The sequence below is a fragment of the Pristis pectinata genome, chromosome 13 (genome assembly GCF_009764475.1).
Source record: "Pristis pectinata isolate sPriPec2 chromosome 13, sPriPec2.1.pri, whole genome shotgun sequence".
Taxonomy (NCBI): domain Eukaryota; kingdom Metazoa; phylum Chordata; class Chondrichthyes; order Rhinopristiformes; family Pristidae; genus Pristis; species Pristis pectinata.
Window position 1 is genome coordinate 38983371 of NC_067417.1, and position 24129 is coordinate 39007499.

Sequence of the window (24129 nt, forward strand, 5' to 3'; positions counted from 1 at the left end):
AAGATAATTATAGATGTCTAGGCAAATAACTTTGTGAGAGAAGGCAAAGTCAATAATATAATTGGTATGTTCATTACTTGTCCACAGTAACAGGGGAAAAAAAGATGAGAGACAAGATCTAATTTAAAAAAAATTTAAGGCAAGTAAGAAGAAAAAGAGATAGAAGGGAAGCATATTCTTTAGTAGGATAGTATAAATGTAGATTAATTCATGCCTGGATAAAGAGGAGTTCAGTGCTCTAGTGAGACATGGCTTACACCGAGTTAAGTAGGTCAGTAGATAGAACAATGGAATGGTTAATATCATCATGAGGGCCATTCATGGCTTTGTGTGGGGCAAGTCGTGTCTTACTACTTGATTGAGTTTTGAGGAGGTGACGAAGGTGATTGCTGAAGTTAGAGCTGTGAATTGAGATCGATGTTATCTACATGGATTTTAGTAAAGGGGTCTGACAGGGTCCCTCGTGGTAGGCTCATCCAGGGATCCATGGTAACTTGGCTGTTTGGATTCAGAATTGGCTTTCCCATAGCAGACAGAGGGTAGTGGTCAATGGAACTGGCTGGAGGTCCATGACTAGAGGTGTTGTGCAGGGATCTGTACTGGGACCTCTGCTGTTTGTGATATATATAAAAATGACCTGGATAAAAATGTGGACACAAGAGATTCTGCAGATGCTGGAAATCTGGAGCAAACACACACAAAATGCTGGAGGAACTCAGCAGGGTCAGGCAGCATCTATGGAGGGAAATAAACAGTTGATGTCTGGGGCCGAGACTCTTCATCAGGACTGGAAAGGAGAGGGGCAGAAGCCAGAATAAGAAGGTTGGGGGAGGGGGAGGAGCACACGCTGGCAGGTGATAGGCGAGTCCAGGTGTGAGCCGGAAGGTAGGTGGGTGGGGGAGGAGGGATGAAAGGGAGTGATGGCTCTCTCACCCTCTCAAGCAGATCGCTCTCCCTGCGGCTCCCTTGTCCACTCGTCCCTCCAACTGATGACCCTCCCGGCACTTATCCCTGCAAACCGTACTAAGTGCTTCACTTGTCCCTACACCTCCTCCCTCACCAACCGTTCAGGGCCCCAGACAGTCCCTCCAGGTGAGGCAACCACTTCACCTGTGAATTCAAGGGAGTCATTTATTGCACCTGCCTGCAGCCTCCTCTACATCGGTGAGACCCGACGAAGCGGTCACCCAATCTGCGTTGAACACCTTTGCTCCGTCCACCGCAAAAGGCAAGGATCTCCCGGTGGCCACCCACTTCAATTCCACATCCCACTCCCATACTGACATGTCTATCCATGGCCTCCTCTACGGCCACCTTGAGGCCAGACGCAAGTTGGAGGAACAACACCTCATATTCCACCTTGGGAGTCTCCGACCTGATGGCCTCAACATCGATTTCTCTAACTTCTGGTAACCTTTCTCCTCTTCCCCCAGCTTTTTATCCCCTTTCCCTCCCCCTCCATTTATCCTCATTCCTTTAGCCCCCTCACCCCTTCCCTTCCCCTTTCCCCTCCCCCACCCGCATAACTTGTCCATCTATTCCCCACCTCCTTCCCTTTATTCCATGGTCTGCTGTCCTCTCCTACCAGATTCCTTCTTACTTCAGCCCTTTGCCCAGTTAGCGTAACGCTATTACAGCACCAGTGACCCAGGTTCCATCCGGCCGCTGTCTGTACATTCTCCCCGTGACTACGTGGGTTTCCTCTGGGTGCTCCAGTTTCCTCCCACATTCCAAAAGACTTACAGGTTAGGAGCTGTGGGCGTGCTATGTTGGTGCCTGAAGAGTGGCGACGCATTTCACTGTGTGCTTCAATGTACATGTGACTAATAAATAAATATCTTATTTTATATCTATCACCTCTCAGCTTCTTACATCGCTCCCTTTCATCCCCCCTCCTCCACCCATCTACATTCCCCTTCTCACTAGGACGCACCTATCACCTGCCAGCCTGTGCTCCTCCCACTCCCCTGACATTATAGCTTCTGCCCTCTTCCTTTCCAGTCCTGATGAAGGGTCTCAGCCCGAAACATTGACTGTTTATTTCCCTCCATAGATGCTGCCTGGCCTGCTGAGTTCCTCCAGCACTTTATGTGTCTGTTGCCAGATCAAAATGTGGGTGGATGGATTAATAAGTTTGCAGATAATACAAGGACTGGTGGTGTTGTGGATAGTGTAGAAGATTGCCAAGGGACACAGCGGGATATAGATCAACTACAGATATGGCCGGAGAAATGGCAGATGGAGTTTAATCCGGCCAAATGTGAGGTGTTGCACTTTGGGAGATCAAATGTAAAGAGGCAGCACACTGTTAATGGCAAGACCCTTAATAGTGTGCATGTACAGAGGAATCTTGCAGTCCAAGTCCATAGCTCCCTGAAAGTGGCTGCACAGGTTGATAGGGCAGTAAAGAAGGCATATGGCATGCTTGCCTTTATTAGTTGAGGCATTGAGTTCAAGAGTTGGGAAGTTATGTTGCAGCTTTAAAAAAGCTCTAGTTAGGCCACATCTGGAGTATTGCGTTCATTTCTGGTCTCCCCATTAGAGGAAGGATATGGAGGCTGCCAGGATTAGCAGGCATATACTATGAGGAGAGGTTGGAAAATTTTGAGTTGTGTTCTCTGGAGTGGTGGTGGTCAAGGGGAGACCTGAGAGAAGTTTATAAGATTATGAGAGGCATAGATAGAATAGACAGCCAGTATCATTATCCCAGGGTTGAAATGTCTAATACTAGAGGACGTGCATTTAAAGTGAGAGGGGGCAAGTTTTTTTTTACACACAGAGAGCAGTGGGTGCCTGGAATGCATTGCTAGGGTGGTAGTGGAGACAAATACAACAGAGGCGTTTAAGAAGCTCTTAGATAGGTACATGAACGTGCAGGGAATGGAGGGTTATGCACATTGTGTGGGCAGAAGGGATTAGTTTAGTTAGGCATTTAATTACTAATCTAATTTGTTCGGCACAACGTTGCGGGCTGAAGGGCCTGTTCTTGTGCTGTGCTCTTCTCTGTTCTATCAGAATGCACAGTTTTTTTTTACAACATTCTATTATGAAGTAGTGAATAGAAGGTAGTGATAGAACAACAAATTTCATGTCATATGAAACAGTGATAAAACCTGATTCTGATCCTGAGATGGCTGCAAGGAGATAATGGGAGTAACAAATGTGTAAGCAGAGAGAACCTCTAAGAATATAATCAGAATAGATATTAAAAAAGGCAAGAAAAAAGCAAAGTCAGAGTCAGAGACATCTGGAGTCAATGAACAAGAGGTGTAATAAATACTACACATGGAGGCTTAACATATCATTCCAAAAGTAAATCAGCGATTCATTCCAAATGACCATCCAACTGGTCTGGGCAATATTACATCTCTGCTCCAGTTGTAACTCTTTCTCTATACAAAAAAAAGCATATTATTTGCCAAACGCTTTGAATAAACCAGATTGCTCCTTACCATTAATGGTGTCACTCAAATTCAAGCTTTATACAATTCTTTCTTTATGAAGGATTTTACAACTGCAACAAATTGTATCAATATAACGTTGGGTTGGTTGCTTCACCATTTTATGAGGCTTCAGCTCAAAGACTGCTTGGAAATAGAGATTCAGAATTATTGGAAAATGATGTATCCAGACCTCATATATCAGCTAGAACAGAAATAGCAACTTGGAATTTATGATGTGTTTGGAAATATTATTCATTTTCTGTGCTCAAAGAAGTGGAGAACAACGTCTGTATCCTTGTTATATTGGATTTTCAGGCAGCTTGATTTGCACCATATGGGATTATAGCCCCTTAGCCATCTGTCAGGGCTAAGTTTTAAAAATAAGCTGCAGGAAGACTTGGAAAGTAAGGTATTTACCTTCTGCCAGTTATAATTGCGGGTTTTAACTGAACTATTCCTTTGATTATTTGTTTTCCAAGGTTTACAAAGTTTTCAACGCATTCTCAATGGATGAACTATTAACTCATTATAGATGTGACTCTATAAAGAATTCAACATTTTATGACTACATATCAATTAGGAAATGAACACATCAGCAACCACCTGTACAGTGGTTCTCTATTTCAATGGCATTACATCAAACTATGTGCTGCAATCTTCAAGTGGAATTAATTGTAACACAAAAAGAAAATGTAGAAACAATCTGGTTAAGTGGCACCTGTGGAAAGAGAAACTATTAATGTTTTGGGCCAGGAACCTTCATAAAAGTGGAGACACAAGAGACTGCAGATGCTGGAATCTAGAGCAACAAACAGTCTGCTGGAGAAACTCAGCGGGTCGAGTAGCATCTGTGGGAGGAAAGGAATTGTCAACTTTTCAGGTCAAAACCCTGCATTAGGACTATTGATCAGGACTACTCTCTCCACATTCCCATCAACTTGCCAGACCCTACCCCTCACCAAAACATAAGGGGCAATTCACAGTGCCAATCAACCTACTAACCCCCTCATCTTTGGGATATTTTGTCCTGATGCAGGGTTTCAACCTGAAATGTCGACATTTCCTTTCCTCCCATAGATGCTGCTCAACCTGTTGAGTTCCTCCAACAGATTGTTTGTGGCTCCCTTCATAAAAGAACTTGTTGTTTCCACAATTTTTGTCTTATTTCAGTTTTCCAGTATCTGCAATTTTTTTTTATTTTCATTTACAATAGAATTAGTTGTTACTGATACAGGAATATGGGATTAAAGGGTGTTTAGATTCTAGACTCTAAATGATCTCAAACTTTTCCTCGAAATGTTGTTTCTTCAGAATATGCTACTTTTGGATTCCCACACTTGCTTACAGCAACAGCAGTCCAACAAATGGCCACTTCATTTTATTGCTGCAACTGTGAAGGATTAGTGCCGAGACATAGCCGTCAAGATCATTATCTCTTATCCACTCTTTTACCATGGGCGTTCATACTAAACAAAAATGTAAATTTTATGCATTAAAATCCATTTTTACTACTCTTTAAATACTGACCTTAGCTAAACTGCAGTTTAATCAGTTTTCCAATCTGTGGTTGCATTATTTTAGTTTTATGTTTCCCTGATTAGAATTGGGGAAAACAATCATTGTGAAGTTAAGTTTTATTTAGAATTCTTGTTCTCTTCATCTGTGTATCTTCTACTGCAAAAACATTGTGCTGTGGTTAAGAACAAAGAGAGTCCTAAACCTATGCCCAAATAAATCATGCCATTCCAATAGTTGGATGCTTTTGACACAGTTGCAATTTCTGTGGCAAATCCTAGAAGATTTGGGTCTCTCTCATTATGGCAAACCTGGAAAGGTGAACATGTATATGTGAGTAGTGATAATTGGGAACAAGTCACACCTTCTTCCCAAAGGACAGACTGATTAAATTTTCATTTTGCCTTATAAAGGTACTATTTAAACACTATATTGTATTAATTCTTGCTGTTCTCAAATAAAATGATAATACTAAAACCAACCTAGTGAGAGTAATGAACAACTTAAAGGAAAACAAGATGGCAGCACTGTCCATCATCTACAAACACAAATCAGGTGCATGACAGAATAGTCTTCGCCTGCCCAAGTGTGTGTGGCTCCAAAAGTTCTCCAGATGCTCAATATCAGCAGCACAAAGCAGCCTCCTAGACTGGTACCCTGTCCAACACTAAACATTCATTCGCTCCACCACCAGCACCAGTGACTGCAGCGTTTATCATCTACAAAATGCATTGCTGTTAATTATTTGGACTCCTCTGGCAGCACCTGTTATCCCATAACCTCTACTACCAAGAAGGACAAAGGCAGCAGGTGCATAGGTAACACCATCACCTGCAGGTTCCTCGGCACATCGTCCTGATTTGTAAATATCTCACCAGTCCTCAACCACTGGCCTTGACAATGATGCCGATTTTCTGAAAAATGAATAAATAAAGGACACCTAGTTCCCTCTGAACAACAACACTTTTCAATTTCTCAGCTCCTCTACACCATGTCTCAAAGACCTTTGGTGCAAAGTCAGAAAGCCATAGGCACTTCCCCATGTTGTTCCATTCTTGAATGTCTCACAGGTCAGTTTCAGTATCAGAATCCCTGCTAACATTTGCTACAGCTACACTGGATCTCTATTTAAAAGTTGCAGGCTGAATTTCGCCAGAGTGGAGAGGGGTTTGCACCAGCTTGATGCGGCAGTTGTTATAAGGAATAGCGTGTATGATTTTACTGTGAAACTGATCACAAGAACACATGAAAACAGGAGCAGGTGTGGCTAGCTGGCCCCTCAGGCCTGCTCTACCATTCAATATGGCCATGACTGATCTGCTCCAGGCCTCAACTCCCCTTTTCTCTGCCAGTTCCCCACAGCTCTCAAAATACATCAGGTGACCTTGCCTCTACAACCCTCTGAAGTAGAGAACTACAGAGATTCACCACCCTCTGTGAGAATTTCCAAAGCATCTCAGTTTTAAATGATGATCCTTTATACTGGAACTATATTGCTTTGTGCAAGACTCTCCCAGTAGTGAAAACATCTCAACATCTACCCTGTCTTGTTTCCTTAGGATGTTATATGTTTGAATAAAATCAACCCTCATTCTCCTAAACAGTGAAGAATATAGATCCAGTCTCTTAAGCTGCATGTGACAGGATCTGATCCTGGGAATTATCTGAGTAAATTTGTTTCTGGACTGCCTCCATTGATAGCATATCCTTTCTCATAAAGCCTTCTGATCCCAGCAATTAGCCAAGTCAATTTCTTCTGGACTGCCTCTATTGCTAGTATATGCTTTCTTATATAAGGGAACCAAAACTGTGCACAATACTTCAGCTGGAGCCTCACCAACACCTTGTACAATTGTAATAATACTTCCCTATTTCTAAACTCCAACTTGCTTGCAATTAAGGCCAATATACCATTTGCCTTTGTAACTACACACTAAATCTGCCCGCTATCCCTTTGTAGTTCATGCACAAGAATATGCAGATCCCTCTGTAATCCACTCACTTGCAATTTCTCTCCATTTAGGTAATAATCAGCTTTTACTGAAGCGCATGGTCTCACACTTCCCCACATTGAACTCACTTGCCAGTTTTCACCCACTCACTCAATCTATCTATCTCCATCCTGTTGTGGAGTCCAAATATTCTTATCGCAACATTTGCTCCCATTTATTTTGCATCATTATCAAACTTGGATGCCTTACATTCCGCCCTCTCTGCCAGATCATTAACACAAATAGCAAATAAGTGTGGGCCAAGAGCTGATCCTAGAGATATTTTGCTATTTTATCATATTACAATATTTCTTTACAACATAGGAGGCCATTTTAGCCCATTGAGTCAATGCTGATTCATAGAGCAATCCCATTCTCCCGCTAATCTTCCCTGTAATATACTCTCCCCACATTCCCATCAACTCCCCCAGATTCTACCCCTCATCTACACACTAGGGGCAACTTACAGTGCCAATCAACCTACTAAGCCACTCACCTTTGAGATATGGAAGGAACCCAGGGCACCCAGGGGAAAACCAGGTCAGTGGAGCTGTGAGACAGCAGCAGCTCTACCAGCCTGAAGGATACCCATTTATTTCTTTGTGATAGCAAGTCTTCAATCCATGCTAACATGCTTCCCCTAATACCATGACCTCTTAACTTGTGCACCAGCCTTTTATGTAGCATCTTGCCAAATGCCTTCTGGAAGTCATCATGTTGAGCAGACATGGAGGTAATAGTGTACCTCGATCTGCTTGCCATCCGTGGGAGCTATCCATTTTAGCCCTCAATGATTTCAATTGCTTTCTCTTTAATATTAGTTTACTAACCATTTGCTTCTCCCATAATATAAGCTATTCAATAAATTAATGCAGTGGGTTTGCCAAGTTGTCATGTACTTTCTCTGCAGTTTGGAGAAAACTCAAGCTATAATCAAAAGCAATTCACTGAAAATTCTGACCATCAAGAAGGAACCTGGTAATTAATCAATCACAGACCGGACAAAATAGTTTCTTTTTCTCACAGTATGATATCAATGACCAAGAAACCATAGTGTGCCAGGAGATGCATGTCAAACAGGTGCAATAGGCCAATGTAGTTTGTGTGTGGGACTTCCGTTATAAAATATTATTACAACTAGAACCAAGGCACTCTGCATAACAGAACTAATCTTGCACGTGACTTGCATACAAAGGCCTTTTTTCTGTTCACTGCAGATGGGAGGTAGAATAATTGGGCTTAAGATCAGCTGGGGTGTCTGAAGGACTCTCATTGTAATGGGTAGAGAACTTAAAGGGGACCTACAGAGATGATTCAAAGTGCTATACTTGACAGCCTTTAAGTTGTGTTGAAGCAGGCCTTACATGCTACCTGAAGTTCTATTTCTACATCAGTAGTCTTTGCATTTCATAGGCGTGCACAATGGAGTTTTCCACAAGTGACATCCACTACATATGTCTGGGTGCTTCTGTGCATAAACACACCATGCATATACAGTACCCAAAGTATTTTAGTGAACTTCTTAATCCATGCAGTGGCCCAGTCGCTAACGATTTTGGTCAGGATTGTCAGCCTATATATATTTTTCCAGGTGAAGTAGTCCTGTTATATTCCTTTTATAACTGTTATCCTAAATACTATTGCCATTATTATTCATATCAATGCTATGTAATTTCCTGTAAATTCTATTTTAAAGGGGAAAGGTAATTAGTAATAATCAACTTCAATTTTACTTTGAATACCGTTAAAAAATGTGATTTCACTCACTTCCTCATATGGAACAAATAAACTTTACAGACCCTTAGTAATTCTAACTTGCACATTAGAAAAGAAAATGCCATCTGTAAATTAGTTACACATGGAATTGCTACGTTTGGTCCACAGAAACAACTCCCAGGCAATTGTAATTCATTATTGTTCAGGACAAAAAGTCTATTCATTACTCTGTATGCTGAGACGTTTCAACAATGATTGCTTACAGAAGCAAGTCAGAGAGCAGTTTATGGAAAGTTCAATTCTACAAATCTGCAACATGAAATGCAATTTTAATACATTGCCTTAATATATCAGAAGTTCCACTTGTCTATCATGTGCATTCTTGTTCCCAACGTCTAATCCATGCATCTGGTTCAACAACACCATTGTTATTAATGCATCCCTATGATCTGGAACTCAAAGAGTGTAATTGTTTCCGTTAATCAAACATTATTGCAATGAATGTTCACCCTGAATCAACATCAGCAAAGCTTCAACACTGGAGCACTGGATTTTAATATAGCCTGCAGGTGACCTTACTATCATGAGAAAATCTCAAGTTACTTTGGAATTTAAAACCGTATCACCAACTGCAGATAAGCACTGCCACTTTAAGAAATTTGTTTCCATAGGTCTTCATTGTGGAAGATTGATTTTGAGATGAGCATTGCAAAATAACTTATGAGTAGCTGTCAGTTACTTCCAGCAGGGTCCCATGTTTAACATCAATACCTCCACTTAAAGTGCATGCTATTACTATATAAAAGAACATACCTGATGGACTAGAAAGATTAATTATCCTCCCCTTTGCTCGACGAATCAAAGGTAAAAATGTTTTTGTAACTTCAACTACTCCCAGGAAATTGACTTCCATGCATTGCTTAAAAGCATTTGTTGGGATGATCTCTGCATCACCAACACAGGATATGATGCCAGCATTATTAACTAAAGCATAGAGTCCTACAGAAAGAGAAAGTGATAATTAGAGCTAAAAAAACAAAGTTCTCTGATGTCTTTGTTCTTCATGGAATAAAAATTGGTTTTATTTGGTAGCGTCTAACCGCTGTAATCTGCTCCTCCTCTGAACCCCTACGAGGTATCAAGCTTCTTGAACACCTGAATTTTAATCACTCCACCACTGGTAGTTGCCAATACCTTAAGCTCAGGAATTCACTCCCTAAACTTCACCACCACTGTTTTCTTGTTGAGATATTCCTTAAAATTTCCTGTTTGACCAAGTCTTCGATCAGCAGCATGAACATTATCTTTCGTGGTTCAATTTCATCTAATTTTATTTTTAAATGAACTTTTCAGGAATGTATTTCTTCATAACATTGCAGTATTTTGATCGGAGTATATGAGGAACAGAAATTAACAATGTGGACATCTCATCAAATTGTATTTCTGCATCTGCCCCTTAGCAATACTCACATCAAAGGAAGCTTGGATATTCATATTTACCAAAATGCTGGCTACCTTTAATCTATAAAAGGTAGGTTTCCTGCTGCAATCCATCACACAAAAAATCATGAAGACAAACAAGAGGATGAAAAATGCAAAGAAAACTAAGAGCAGCTAAAGAAATAGATAATTAAATATAAACACAGGGAAGCAAGAAGTATGATAACAATGTTTAGTTATGAATTTTCAACAAATAAAATTCATGTTGTGTAATAGAGGAGCACAAAAAATGTTTAGTATTTTGAGATCTTCACACAGAGATGCACAGAGGAAATAAAAGAATAATTGTATTCATTTGTAAGTAAAGCTAGGTGGAATCATTTGCTAAAATGTAAAGGATCCCGTTGGATATTGTTTGTGGAGTTTGTCTGTCTGGATATGACAGAGATGAGAGTGAAGCATCCCATTGAGGGTTTATTTTTTTTTACAGTTGTAGTAAAATTTTCTTGCCATTTCAAAAATATTTTTGTACAGTCCAAAACTCAAATTACATTCAACTGGAGAATTGGAGGTGTTTGAATTTACCCGATTACTTGGGTATCCTTTTTTATTGGACCTACTTTCAAAATTTGTAGGAACTCATGAATCATGCTGCCAAACAGCTGGTTCTGAAGTTAACTATCAAAAGATATTAATCATTTGTGCATTGTAAATCAACGCTGCTAGGCCTTGTAATCTTATGGATATCATGCCAATGAGGCCCAGTCTTAACCAAATTATCCAATTCAAAAAAGCTGGAATGTCAACCACATATTAACTGTGATCCTTGGAAATTCATTTTCCTCTGAACTTAAGAGTAATAACATCAGCAAAGCCAATGTCATGCCTACCTTTGAATTTAGGCAACAACTTTAGAATGGCTTTTAACTATGCTACAAACGGTGGAAGTTGTCTTCCCTAAACATTTTCAGAACAATGCTAAGTGTTAATGACATTAGCTAAAGGAAGACGGACAGTTCTGAATCTCTAAACTTATTAAAAGGGTAATGTCAAGAGTTTATCATTAAGGTGTAATTGTATTACGAAACCATGAGGGTTACTATTAATTTATGTACTAGTACTCATCAGGAAAGGGACATTTTGTACAAGCTTTGTTGCAACTCTTAAGATCAAAGAGACATAAGCAGCTTTTATTAGTCACAGCACAGAACTGTGTTACGGACTCAATGAATGTCCCTTTAAGATAAAGAGTGTGTGTGTATGTGTGTGTGGGGCGTGCTTACGTCAATAGAAGATAAAGGACGTAATGACGTTGTTGAAGAAGTCAGAAGAAGAAGGAGAGAGAGAGAGAAGGGAGAGAGACACCAGCCTGCTAGTTTTCTCTATCGATGGATGAGAAACAATAACTGTGTCTGCCACTGAAATCCATGTATGGAAGTTGGAAGTAATCCGGTGGAGTTCACTTTATTGCTGACCTGTAGAAGGAAACAGGTATTTGTGTGGACGACCACGATTCGGGTGCTTTTCGGGGTGAGGAAGTCACTACCGAGTAAACACTGGAGTGTCGTTTGGGTTCCATCGTGGAACATTTGGATTTCATATTTACTCTCTCTGTGTTTCTCTACGTCTACGTCTTATCTTCAGACAACGGTGGTTGTTGAAGAAGCCCTTGCTCATGTTTCACCTTATGGCTTGCGGAACTGAACTTTAAGAACCATTCCGGAACTTGGAGTTTGGGACTTTGTCACACACACACACACACACGAAGAGTTTAGTTTTGGGGTTAACGTTCGAGGTTTAACATTTTTGAATTCTAACATACTAACATTTTTACTTTTATTTTATGTATTATCATAAGTAGTGATTAATAAAATAGTTTTTAACACTGAATCATGCTCAGTGTGTTTCTTTTGTTGCTGGTTCGTGACAACTGAAATTTGTGTTAAGTTTATTTAAGCATTTTATACCTTTGGATACAGGACCAATTTAGAGCTAAGAAGGTAGCCTAGAATTAGAATCAATGACTGGTTTGGTTTAACCCTTGTGAATCCAGCACTTAAAAACAAAAGCTGCATAATAAAAGTAGGGGGAGACCATGTATCTTTAATAATGTACAAATATTAGTTACTAATTCTCTTCAAAGATCCAGATACTGATAGAATTGCTAATAAGAAGGATGTAATTAAGCCAGAGGAGGTGCAGAAAATATTGACAGGACTGTTGCCTGGACTGGAGGATTTGAGTTATAAAGAGAGATTAGATAAGCTGGGACCGTTTTCCCTGGAGCAAAGGAGACTGAGGGGTGACCTTACAGAGGTTTATAAAAATTATGAGGGGCATTTTTCCCAGGATAGGGGAATCTAAAACTAGAGGGCATAGGTTTAAGGTGAGAGGGGAAAGATTTAAATGGGATCTGAGGGACAAGTTTTTCCACACAGAGGGTGGTTGGTATATGGAACGAGCTGCCAGAGGATGTGGTGCAGATGGGTACAATTACATTTAAAAGATATTTGGACAGGTACATGGATAGGAACATTTTAGAGAGATACAGGCCAAACGCTAGCAAATGGGATTGATATACATAGACATCTTGGTCAGCCTGGATGAGTTGGGCCAAAAGGTCTGATTCTGTGCTATATCAATATACAAGAATATTAGAGGCACAGATAGGGCAGATAGTCAAAATCATTTTCCCATGTTAGGGTATTAAAAGCAAGAGGTAGGTAGGAGATTTAAAGAGGATCTTAGGTGTAGGTTGCTTTGGTTGATATCTGAAGCATGCTGCTGGAGGAGGTGGTGGAATCAGATACAATTACTATGTTTAGGAGGCATTTAGACAGACACTTAAATAGGCAAGGATATGATTCTACTGTGGGCAACTGGAATTAGTGTAGATGGACAAAAAGGTCGACATGGACATGATGGGCTGAAGGACCTGTTGCTGTGCTGTACAACTCTATGACACCATGACTGTATAATTTTCAAAATTAACAATTAGTTTATCAGATGTTATGCTCCATTGTACATCTCAGGCTTTAGCCAAATACCATACTCCAGAAGCTAAGATGTTGGGGCAAATATTCCATTGCCCATCTGTCCCTGGGGCAGAGTGTTTGCTCCAGCATGGCTAGATCTTCTGCAGGGGGCTCCCAGCACTTAGGCATGACTTACAGTGCAGCCATGTGCAACCTTCACAGTGCGGTACAGGGGCTGTCCACAGCACAGGCAGTCAGCTGCTCTCATAGAACAGCTGTGACGGTAGATGAAGCTCTGCCCCCAGGCTCAACATCAGTCAAAACTATTATTGTTGAAGCCACTGAATGTCTTTTACTTTCGCAGGCATTCTTTGAGACTGATTTTAAAAAATGTTAATAAATTAGAAATATTAAAATTTATCAGTTATCAACATAAAAACACATTCACCCAGTGAAGTGAATTAAAAACACTGAAACCAACTTAAATAAATAATGATGAAAAGTAACTGCCTACCTTACAATTAGCTGCAGATATATCACATTCATTTTAAAAGGGAACTACTGTGTTTGAGCCATGTTTAATTAGGCTCAGCAGGCAGACTCCATGAAGAGCCTACTGGTGCAGCAATGGGGCAGCAGGGAGCAGCTTTGGAAGGGCAGAACATGTCTTTGCTGACTTGAGCCCACACAGGAGCTAGAAACAGGGACTTCCATGGGCAAGTTCCAACACTACCATCAAGGCGGATATTCCAGCTGTTTATATATATCAAAAAATTGACTGGCTGAACTATTGAAGTCTTTTGCACATTGGCATCAACTACTAAACTCCTAAGATATTTTTTCCTGTTTGGAAATCCAAAATGAGGACCTAGTGCCTGAGATAGTGCCAACATTATAGATTTCGCATGTGGCATTTGATGATGTTGATCGAAGTTATTTTATGCATGTTTACATCATCTGGTGTAAAGTTATAACACTTCTTATAAGCAGTCATTGGCAGTAACCAATTGTTGTCCTTCAGAATAGCAGATTAATGTTTACTCTAATAGTATAGTGTTATAAATGTTGTGAACATTTCCAGGACCACGATGTGAAACATGGTAGAGTGTAACATCCTTTACATACCTTTGTTTTCCAACTGCTTTCCAATTTTTTTCTCAACTTCTTGTACCATTGCCCAGTTTGTAACATCCATTTGAATTACCATGAGTCGATCAGAACCAAAAGACTTGAGAACTCTTGCTCCATCTCCATCTTCATGAAGCACCGTGGCAAACACGTGGAAGCCAAGAGAATGCAGGCGCTTGGCCAAAGTGTGACCGAAGCCCAAGTCACAACCTAAATGGAAAATTGGTAATTGCTTTATTATTGTCACATGTACCAAATTAGTGTTTTGCTTACCATCCAGAAGGATCATTCCAAACACAAGTACACCGTGGTCGTCCACACACAAATACCTGTTTCCTTCTACAGGTCAGCAACAAAGTGAACTCCACCAGATTACTTCCAACTTCCATACATGGATTTCAGTAGCAGACTACAAAGATTGCTACAAGGTTAAACCTTACAGAAGTAAAGCAGTCTATGAGAGAGGCAGATATTCAGAGACTGATAGCTGGCCGTTATGTGGAAAAGAAGGTGTTTGAGAAGGAAGTGTTAAAACAGTTTCCTGGCAGTGAAATAGCAATTTCTGAGGCACAGGTGCAGCTGGCAAAGGTAGAGGCTGAACGAGAGCTAACTCGGATGAAGGTAGAGGCTGATCTAGCAATGAAGCAGATGGAATTGAAGAGGATGGAGCTGGATAGTGAGGAGAAGGAGAAACATAGAGAGAGTAAATACGAAATCCAAATGTTCCACGATGGAACCCAAATGACACTCCAGTGTTTACTCGGTAGTGACTTCCTCACCCCGAAAAGCATCCGAACCGTGGTCGTCCACACACAAATACCTGTTTCCTTCTACAGGTCAGCAACAAAGTGAACTCCACCGGATTACTTTCAACTTCCATACATGGATTTCAGTGGCAGACACAGTTATAGTTTCTCATCCATCGATAGAGAAAACTAGCAGGCTGGTGTCTCTCTCCCTTCTCTCTCTCTCTCTTCTTCTTCTTCTGACTTTTTCAACAACGTCATTATGTCCTTTATCTTCTATTGACGTAAGCACGCCCCACACACACATACACACACACTCTCTATCTTAAAGGGACTTTCACTGAGTCCGTAACACCTCCCACCTAAAAAAAAAAATTTTCCCAAGAAAAATTTAACCGCGCATACAGTTAGTAATGTTAATAGTTATCATTTTACACAACTACAGACTATCAGATTAATACAGATACATGTTTCCCATTTAACATCGGGAAAGACAATCAGCAATCACATTATCTTTGCCTTTAATGTGAGTTATCATGAGATCAAACTCATGCAAAATTAAACTCCAGTTTAACAGCCTTCTGTTCTTGTTTTTGACTCAGCTCAGAAATACCAATGGGTTATGATCTGTATATACAGTCAATGGTTTCTGAGCGGTGCAGACATATACACTGAAATGTTGCAAGGCTAAAACAAGCGACAGTAGTTCTTTCTCTATGGTGGAATAATTCTTTTGATGCTCATTAAATTTCTTTGAAAAGTAAGCTACAGGATGGTCAATATCATCAAGGTCACCCTTCTGCAACAACACAGCTCCTGCAGCTTCATCACTGGCATCTAATGCTAATGAAAATGGCTTTTCAAAGTCAGGTGATTTGAGCACAGGATGGTAGCATACAATGGCTTTCAGCTTCTCAAATGCTTCTTGACAAGAATCTGTCCAAACAAACTTTACTCCCTTCTTCAGAAGATTAGTTAGGGGAAGAGGAACATCAGCAAAATTTTTACAAAATTTTCGGTAATATCCAACCATTCCCAAAAATCTTCTAACAGTCCTCGTACCTGTGGGAATAGGGAACTCAGATATTGCTTGAACTTTTGCCTGAACAGGAGCTTGCTTGCCTTGACCTACAACATAACCAAGATACGTCACAGTGGCATGGCCAAATTCACTTTTAGCCAAGTTAACTGTAAGGTTAGCCTTGGAAAGTCTTTCAAACAATCTTTCTAACGCAGAGATGTGATCCTCCCAAGTATCATTCCCAGTCACTAAGTCGTCAATGTAGGCATCTGTATGTTTTAACCCATGAATCACTGAATTAATCATTCTTTGAAATGTTGCCGGAGCATTTTTCATTCCAAATGGCAAAACATTGTATTCATACAATCCAGAAGGGGTTACAAAGGCTGAAATCTCCCTTCCTCTATCTGTTAATGGAACACACCAGTACCCTTTTAATAGGTCAACCTTTGTAAGAAATTTTGCCTTTCCCACTCTATCTATGCAATCATCCACCCTAGGAATAGGGTAAGCATCTGACTTCGTTACAGCATTCACTTTCCTGTAATCTGTGCAAAATCTGACAGTTATTCATCAGGTTGTTGTTCCAAATGTTTATAGGAATGAGATTTTAAATTTGGCCCATAGTATGCCTTTGGGTGGTCATTTTGGTGTGAATAAAACTGAAGGGAAGATCTTGAAACAATTCTATTGGCCTGGTTTGAGAAAAGATGTGGTGATGTTTTGTCGAACCTGTCACACATGTCAGATGGTAGGTAAACCAAATCAAAAACCCCCTGTGGCTCCGTTGAAACCAATTCCTGCTTTTGGTGAACCATTTTCAAAGGTGATTGTGGACTGTGTTGGCCCATTACCAAAGTCTAAGACTGGAAATCAGTATTTGTTAACCATTATGTGTGCCACTTCTAGATTTCCAGAGGCAATACCCCTTAGAAATATTAAGGCCAAGACGGTGTCAAAGGCTCTTTTAAAATTTTTTTACCTTGTTTGGTTTGCCAAAAGAAATCCAATCTGATCAAGGTAGTAATTTTATGTCAAATTTTTTCAACAAATAGTCTATGAGCTGGGAGCAAAGCAGATTGTATCATCTGCATATCACCCAGAATCTCAAGGAGCTCTGGAGAGATTTCATTCTACTCTCAAAAATATGCTGAAGACTTATTGCTTTGAAAACACAAAGGATTGGGACGAAGGTATTCATTTACTTTTGTTTGCCGTTAGAGAATCAATCCAGGAGTCAATAGGATTTAGTCCGTTTGAGCTTGTATTTGGACATAGGGTGAGAGGACCTTTGGAGTTGTTGAGAGAGTAATGGGTTAATGAGGAAGTGCACTTGAGTCTGTTGGACTATGTCCAAAAATTTAAAACTCGGTTGGAGAGAGTCTGCCAGCTAGCGAGAGAGAATTGGAAAACTAGCCAGATAAGAATGAAGACATATTTTGATAGACGTGCTCGGCCTAGGACATTTGCAGTGGGGCAAAAGGTGTTGGTATTTTTCCCTAGCCAAAATAATCCCTTGCAATCTCGTTTTTCTGGACCCTATGTTATTGAATCTCGAGTGACTGATTTAACATATATAATCAAAACACCAGATAGACGCAAGAAAACACAACTCTGTCATGTAAATATGCTAAAGCCTTATTATGAGAGGGATTCAGTTGTGGCATTTTGCCTGCTCCTGTGGGCTGAAAGACAAGTAGCTTAAGTCTTCTCTCCTCAAAAAATGGGGTTTGGATGACCTCCCTCACGTATGGTGATCAGTAAACTGATTTGCGACATATATCAGACGTAAACTGGAATGATCCTGAGGCTAAGTACATGAGACTGAATGTAACCATTTCTTAAACTGAGAGAGCAGTGGAGGCACATGTGTGAGCTTGCATTTGTGGCTTTGAGAGATATGAGTGGAAGCTACATTGTGCAACTATGATCTGGGTAGACATTGGTGACCTAAGAAGTGGCTCCCTTTGAAGCCTAGGTGGATAAGGAGTTGCATGTTGAACCTCTGTATTGCTCCACCAAAGTAGTCCAGTGGTGCCTGAGAGGCACAGGTTCTGCCACAGTCATTCATGAAGAGGAGTATCACGTCCAGATAACTGACCTTTATACGTCAATATGAAGCACATTTTTTGAAGATTCTAGGGGAGGGGGAGTCAGTGCTGAGTGTGAGCAGAGTACAGAGTGCGCTGCGAGTACGTAGACTGGTGAGCAAAAATCTGCGAATGCAGATCAAATACGATTGCTTTCAAATAACGTTCCCTGTGGCTTTGAGCATTAGTAAATGCTTATTCTTCTGTGTGTGAATGGCATTGGTCATTAGTCTGATCAACGTGTTTGAACATCTCACAGGCGAAAGTTGATATCAATTTGGCAAGCTGACACTGGAAGAACAGAGCAAGGAACAAGAAAATCTTCCAAGAGAAAGATCATACAATTTAACAACTGGCAATAAGGCTAGAAACGTGCACAGGGTTACTTGAAATGTTGTTAAAGTGATTTGCAGTGCACAGTTTATATCTAGGCCACAATTTAAATGTGAAGGATAAAACTCAGAAATCTGATAAAGAGTGAGGAAAATAACAACAGACGTCAGGATGACTTTCATAACTGATGAGCAGCAGATATATGGCTAGTAAAACATAAAGCGGAGAGCATGAATTTTTTTTGATAGGAAGAGTCAAGTCAAGCAAATAAACTAAACTAGGCAATTTCCAAGTGAGTGTAGTTGAATCTGGGCTTGTGTGTACAAGTCTTTGAAGCTGAAAATTGAAAAGACTACTAAAATGCCAGATGGAGACACAAGAGGTGAGCAAAAAAAAACAAATTGCTGGAGACACTCAGCAGGTCAGGCAGAATCTGTGGAGGGTATTGGTATTCAGAGTGGCCCTCTATTTTTAAAGATCCCATATGGCATTTTAATAGCAAAAAACAAACTGCTGGAGGAGATGCATGTGAATCTCTGCCTCCGCAGGAGGTGTAACACCTGTCCCTACACCTCCTCCTTCACCACCAGCCAAGGCCCCAAACAGCCCTTCCAGGTGAGGCAGTGATTCATAAGCATCACCTCCAACCTTGTTTATTGCTCCACCCCTTCCCCTCACCCCTTTATACTGGTTATGTCCCCTCTATCTTTCAGTCCAGATGATGGGCATCAACCTGACACATCGATTGTTTATTTCCCTCCTGACCTGCTGAGTTTTTCCAGCAGTTTGTTTTTTGCTATTAAAATGCCATATGGGATCTTTAAAAATGAAGGTATAGAGTACAAAAGGAAACTATAGTAAATCGTTATGACTTACTGGTTAGGCCCCAACAAGAGTTTCGCAGCCACAGTTAAGAGTATTACAGCTATTTCTGGGCATCATAATTTAAGGAATATACAAGGTGGGGAGGAGACTTGCATGAATGTTTTACGAGATGAAAATGTTCAGTAACATGGGAAGACTGGAGAAACAGGGTTTACTCTCTGTAGAGCAGAGAAATCCTTTAAGGATTTTAATATAGCAAAATTGTAAACATTCTATCAAGCAGTGGAAAGGCCAATAACCAGAAGAGGAAAGTAATTGCCAAAAAAAACAAATGGAAATATTTTACTCATGTAGTGTGCTGTTACTATCTAAAATGCACTCCCTGAAAGGGTCACAGAAGCAGGTACAACAGTAACTTCAAAGAAGGAAATGGAATGAATGCATGAAAAGGAAACTTTTCTGGACCCCGATAAGAAACATAGTAGGATGGGACTAATTCAATGGCTTTTTCAAAAGGCCAGTACAGCTGGCACAATGGGCTGAGAAACAAATGGTTGTTGTCTAACAGGGTAATTTGTACAATAACAGAAAGGGTCTTTTGATTTGTACTGAATGATTCTACTAATATAACCCATTACTGCTAACTTTAATTAGAACTTCACTACATTTTTCACTTTCACTTGCGGAATATGGGCAACACTAGCAAGGCAAAAATTTACTGCCATCCCAATTATCCTTGAGATATCAGTGAAACACTTGAACCACTGCAGTCCTTGTGGTGAAGGCACTCTCAGAATAGTGTTATGAAGTTCCAGAATTTAGACATAATGATGGGATTCATGATATACTTCCATGTCAGAATGGTGTGCAACTTGGAGGAGAATTTGCATCTAGTAGAACTTTATGAACTTACTGCCCTTGTTTTTTTATGTGATAGAGACTGAAGGCTTGGCTGGTGTTGTCAAAGAAGTCTCCTGAGTTGCTACTATGCACCTTGTTGCTCATACAAATTACAGACTCAGTGTGTAATGGAGCAAGTGAAGGTTTAGGATGGTGGCTGCAGTGCCAATTAAATAAGCTGTTTTGCTCTGCATGGTGTCGACCTTCTTGACTGTTGTTGAAGTTGTACTCATCTAGACATGTAGAATGTATTCCATTAAACACCTGATAATAGTGAAAAGGCTTTGAAGAATTAGCTGTTTAGACACTGGTCGCAGGACACCCAGTCTGTACTGGAACCACAGTAGTTATGTGGCTGGTCCAGTTAGGGTCTGGGTATTTGGGGCCATCAGGATATTGAACATGGGCTCTCTGGTAATGGTGATGCCAATTGAATATCAAGGAGAAATAACTGGACTTTCTCTTCGTAGGGAAGGTTATTGCCTGACTCTTTTGCAGGTTAACATCACTTGCTAGCTAATGTTTTCTGGGTCTTTCTCATGTAGTCATGGATCACTTTGTTATCTGAAAAGTTACAAAGAGAAATGAACATTGCATTCATTAGTAAACATCCCCACTTCTGTCCTTGCAATGATGGCGTTTCATCATGAACTTCTAATAATTTATATACAATGGTATCAAGTTCTCTTTACTATTTTCCCCCCAGAGTATGACAATCTAAATTTACATTACTGTGTTAAAATCCCACCATGTCAGTTTGTGAACTTGACTACATTTGAAAAATATTCTAAAATGCCATTGTCAGTGATGGAGACCAAAAAGCTTTCAAACGTCACTTAGAAGTGTGGCCTGTTAATGATTTTCCCGAACTGAAACATTCAATACCACAGACCCACCCATCCCCATCCCTCCCATGTGTCCGACCTCACAATCATGTATGATCAGAAAGGAGAGGCCCTAAAATTCACGCACACAGACTGTGGAAAACTGTCAGAGTTTCTGCAATGTTCTCAAAAATTCCTGGAATGGGAACTTTAGGATGGAAACCTTACGGTCCTAGGGATTTCTCTCTTGTTATCAATGCTATTTCGCTTACACTGCTCCTGGTCAGCTCCCGTCCCCAATTCAACGTTAGTTCCCTTAAGATGTTCAGGATGCTACCATCTTCTCCACTGTAAACGCCAATTCATGCAATGGACTGCTCCTGCCTTACCCAAAGTAAGGCACCAATAAAAAAACATATTTAAAAAATGAAGCAGGATAGCAGATGGTCTGCATGATGCAGCAAATAAGTAATCAGAAGCTCATCTCAGTGACACAAATTAGAAACCATAAAACAGCGTGGTTCAGTTTCAAACAGTAACCAAAAAGAAGAGCAGATTATGGCAGGGAGGGAGTTTACGCAATATTTGGCATTAATATATGAATAAATGTATTGGTATTGGTTTATTATTGTCACTTGTACCGAGGTACAGTGAAAAGCTTGTCTTACAAACCGATCGTACAGGTCAGTTCATTACACAGTGCAGTTACAATGAGTCAGTACAGAGTGCATTGAGGTAGTACAGGTAAAAACAATAACAGTACAGAGTAAAGTGTCACAGCTACACAGAAAGTGCAGTGCAATAAGGGGACAGAGCCTCAGTCCTGTCAAAGTTATCAAGATGTTGTAAGAGTTTTTAAATGTCCTGGATATATTTAAAATTATTAAATTGTTTTAAATAATTGAAAAAATAAAAATGATTAAATCTAAAAAAATAGAAGTCCACTCTTCTAGAGCAGTTGTTTGGGATTGTGCATAACTTTTTTCCATTCCAGTTCTGTTAGTTCCCACGTAAGTTCTTAGGACCTGCAGGTAAGGCAGGTGGTGCTTGACAGGAAAGTAAGAAGGATAATTAGGAACACTGTGTGCTCCTCTGTTACAGGGAAAGATTGAACAGGTTAGGACTTTATTCCTTGGAACACAGAAGAATGAGGGGAGATTTGATAGAGGTTTACAAAATTATGAGGGGTATAGACCCCACCCACCCAGGACATTCTCTCTTCTCTCCTCTTCCATCGTGTAGAAGATACAGGAGCCTGAGGGCACGTACCACCAGACTTAAGGACAGCTTCTACCCCACTGTGATAAGACTATTGAACAGTTCCCTTATACAATGAGATGGACTATGACCTATGACCTCACAATCCACCTTGTTGTGACCTTGCACCTTATTGCATTGCACTTTCTCTGTAGCTGTGACACTTTACTCTGTACTGTTATTGGTTTTTTTTACCTGTACTACATCAATGCACTCTGTACTAACTTGATGTAACTGCACTGTGTAATGAATTGAGCTGTAAGATCGGTTTGTAAGATAAGTTTTTCACTGTACCTCAGTACAAGTGACAATAATACACCAATACCAGAGTTAATGCGAGTAGGCTCTTTCCACCTAGATTAATGCGAGAGGACATGGCTTTAGGGTGAAAGGGGAAAGGTTTGGGGGATCTTCTTCACTCAAAGAGTGGTAGGAGTATGGAACGGGCTGCCATCTGATGTAGTAAATGCGGGCTCACTCTTAAGTTTTAAGAATAAATTGGATAGATACATGGACGGGAGGGGTCTGGAGGGTTATGGACTGGGTGCAGGTAAATGGGACTAGCGGAATAACGTTTCGGCACAGACTAGAAGGGCCAAATGGTCTGTTTACTGTGCTGTAGTGTTCTATGGTCTTGCATAGCCTCTGTGAACTCCTTTCATAAGGTGCAAGGTCACAACAAGGTAGATCGTGAGGTCAAAGTCCATCTCATCGTATAAGGGAACCGTTTAATAGTCTTATCACAGTGGGGTAGAAGCTGTCCTTAGGTCTGGTGGTCAAAACTAATGCAAACGACAATCTACCCTAATGTCCTGCGAGATGTTGATATGAAAGTTTTGCTTACCTGTAATAAGAACAGCCTTCCCTTGTGGAGAAAGAATTGCATTAGAACGGATGGTTCGAAAAACTGTGTAACAGCACAGACCGAAAAATACGACCCCAGTGTATTGTGGTAGATAACTGTAAGACAGGAACAAGCCGAAAAATAACAGCAGCAAGTGCATACAAGTGCAGAGGTTTAAATTCAAAGTCGCTTTAGATTTCTTAAAATGAATGACGACTGCTGCCCCAAACGCCACAGTAATGAACCCATACAAAGCTAGAACTAAACTGCTGCCGCTCCCGATTTCTTCCAAAGTTTGCATTGCAGCGAGTTTTAAGGCCAAAGTTGCAAAGCAAACGGCCGAAAAGTATCACTTTCAACCACAGAGGCAGCACACAGAAGAGACTATATTTAAAACATGAAGTTTTAAATGTTTTAAAATGTGTTTTAAATATGCATATTCATATGCCCCTCCTCTCCCCCTCCCTCTACTCTCCCCCTCCCTCTCCTCTCCCCGCCTCTCCTCCACTCCCCTCCCCCCTCCCTCCCCCTCCCCCTCCCTCCCCTCCCTCCCCCCTCCCTCCCTCCCTCCCCTCCCTCCCCTCCCTCCCCTCCCTCCCCCTCCCTCCCTCCCCCTCTCTCCCTCTCCCCTCTCTCCCCTCCCCTCTCCCCTCTCTCCCCTCCCCTCTCCTCTCTCCCCCTCCCTCCCCCCTCTCTACTCCCCTCTCTCCCCCCTCCCTCCCCCTCCCTCCCCCCTCCCTCCCCCTCCCTCTCCCCCCTCCCTGCCCTCCCCTCCCCCCCTCCCCTCCCTCCCCTCCCCCTCCCCCTCCCTCCCCTCCCCCTCCCTCCCCTCCCTCACCCCCCTCCCTCCCCCCTCTCCCCCCTCCCTCTCCCCTCCCTCCCCCCTCCCTCTCCCTCCCCCCTCCCCCCCTCTCCCTCCCCCCTCCCTCTCCCCTCCCTCCCCCCTCCCTCTCCCTCCCCCCTCCCCCCCCCTCCCTCTCCCTCCCCCCTCCCCCCCTCTCCCTCCCCCCTCCCCCCCTCTCCCTCCCCCCTCCCCCCCCTCCCTCTCCCTCCCCCCTCCCCCCCTCTCCCTCCCCCCTCC

The 24129-nt window shown here is 41.4% G+C and overlaps 1 protein-coding gene across 2 annotated transcripts in view; it reads right to left on the reverse strand.

Annotated features, from left to right (window-relative positions):
* The window catches only part of LOC127577106 (11-beta-hydroxysteroid dehydrogenase type 2-like), a 54779-nt gene extending 31302 nt beyond the window's left edge, over positions 1 to 23477 (reverse strand). The window contains exons 1-3 of one of the 2 annotated variants that reach the window (XM_052027999.1): positions 23049 to 23477; positions 14206 to 14418; positions 9479 to 9664 (exon numbers count right to left, since the gene is read on the reverse strand). In XM_052027999.1, coding sequence (XP_051883959.1) covers positions 9479 to 9664; positions 14206 to 14418; positions 23049 to 23349 — 700 coding nt within the window. In that variant the 5' untranslated portion in view covers positions 23350 to 23477. The remainder of the gene's footprint in view (positions 1 to 9478; positions 9665 to 14205; positions 14419 to 23048) is intronic. The other variant, XM_052028000.1, reaches the window with a different exon arrangement.
* Between the last annotated feature and the right edge of the window lie 652 nt (positions 23478 to 24129).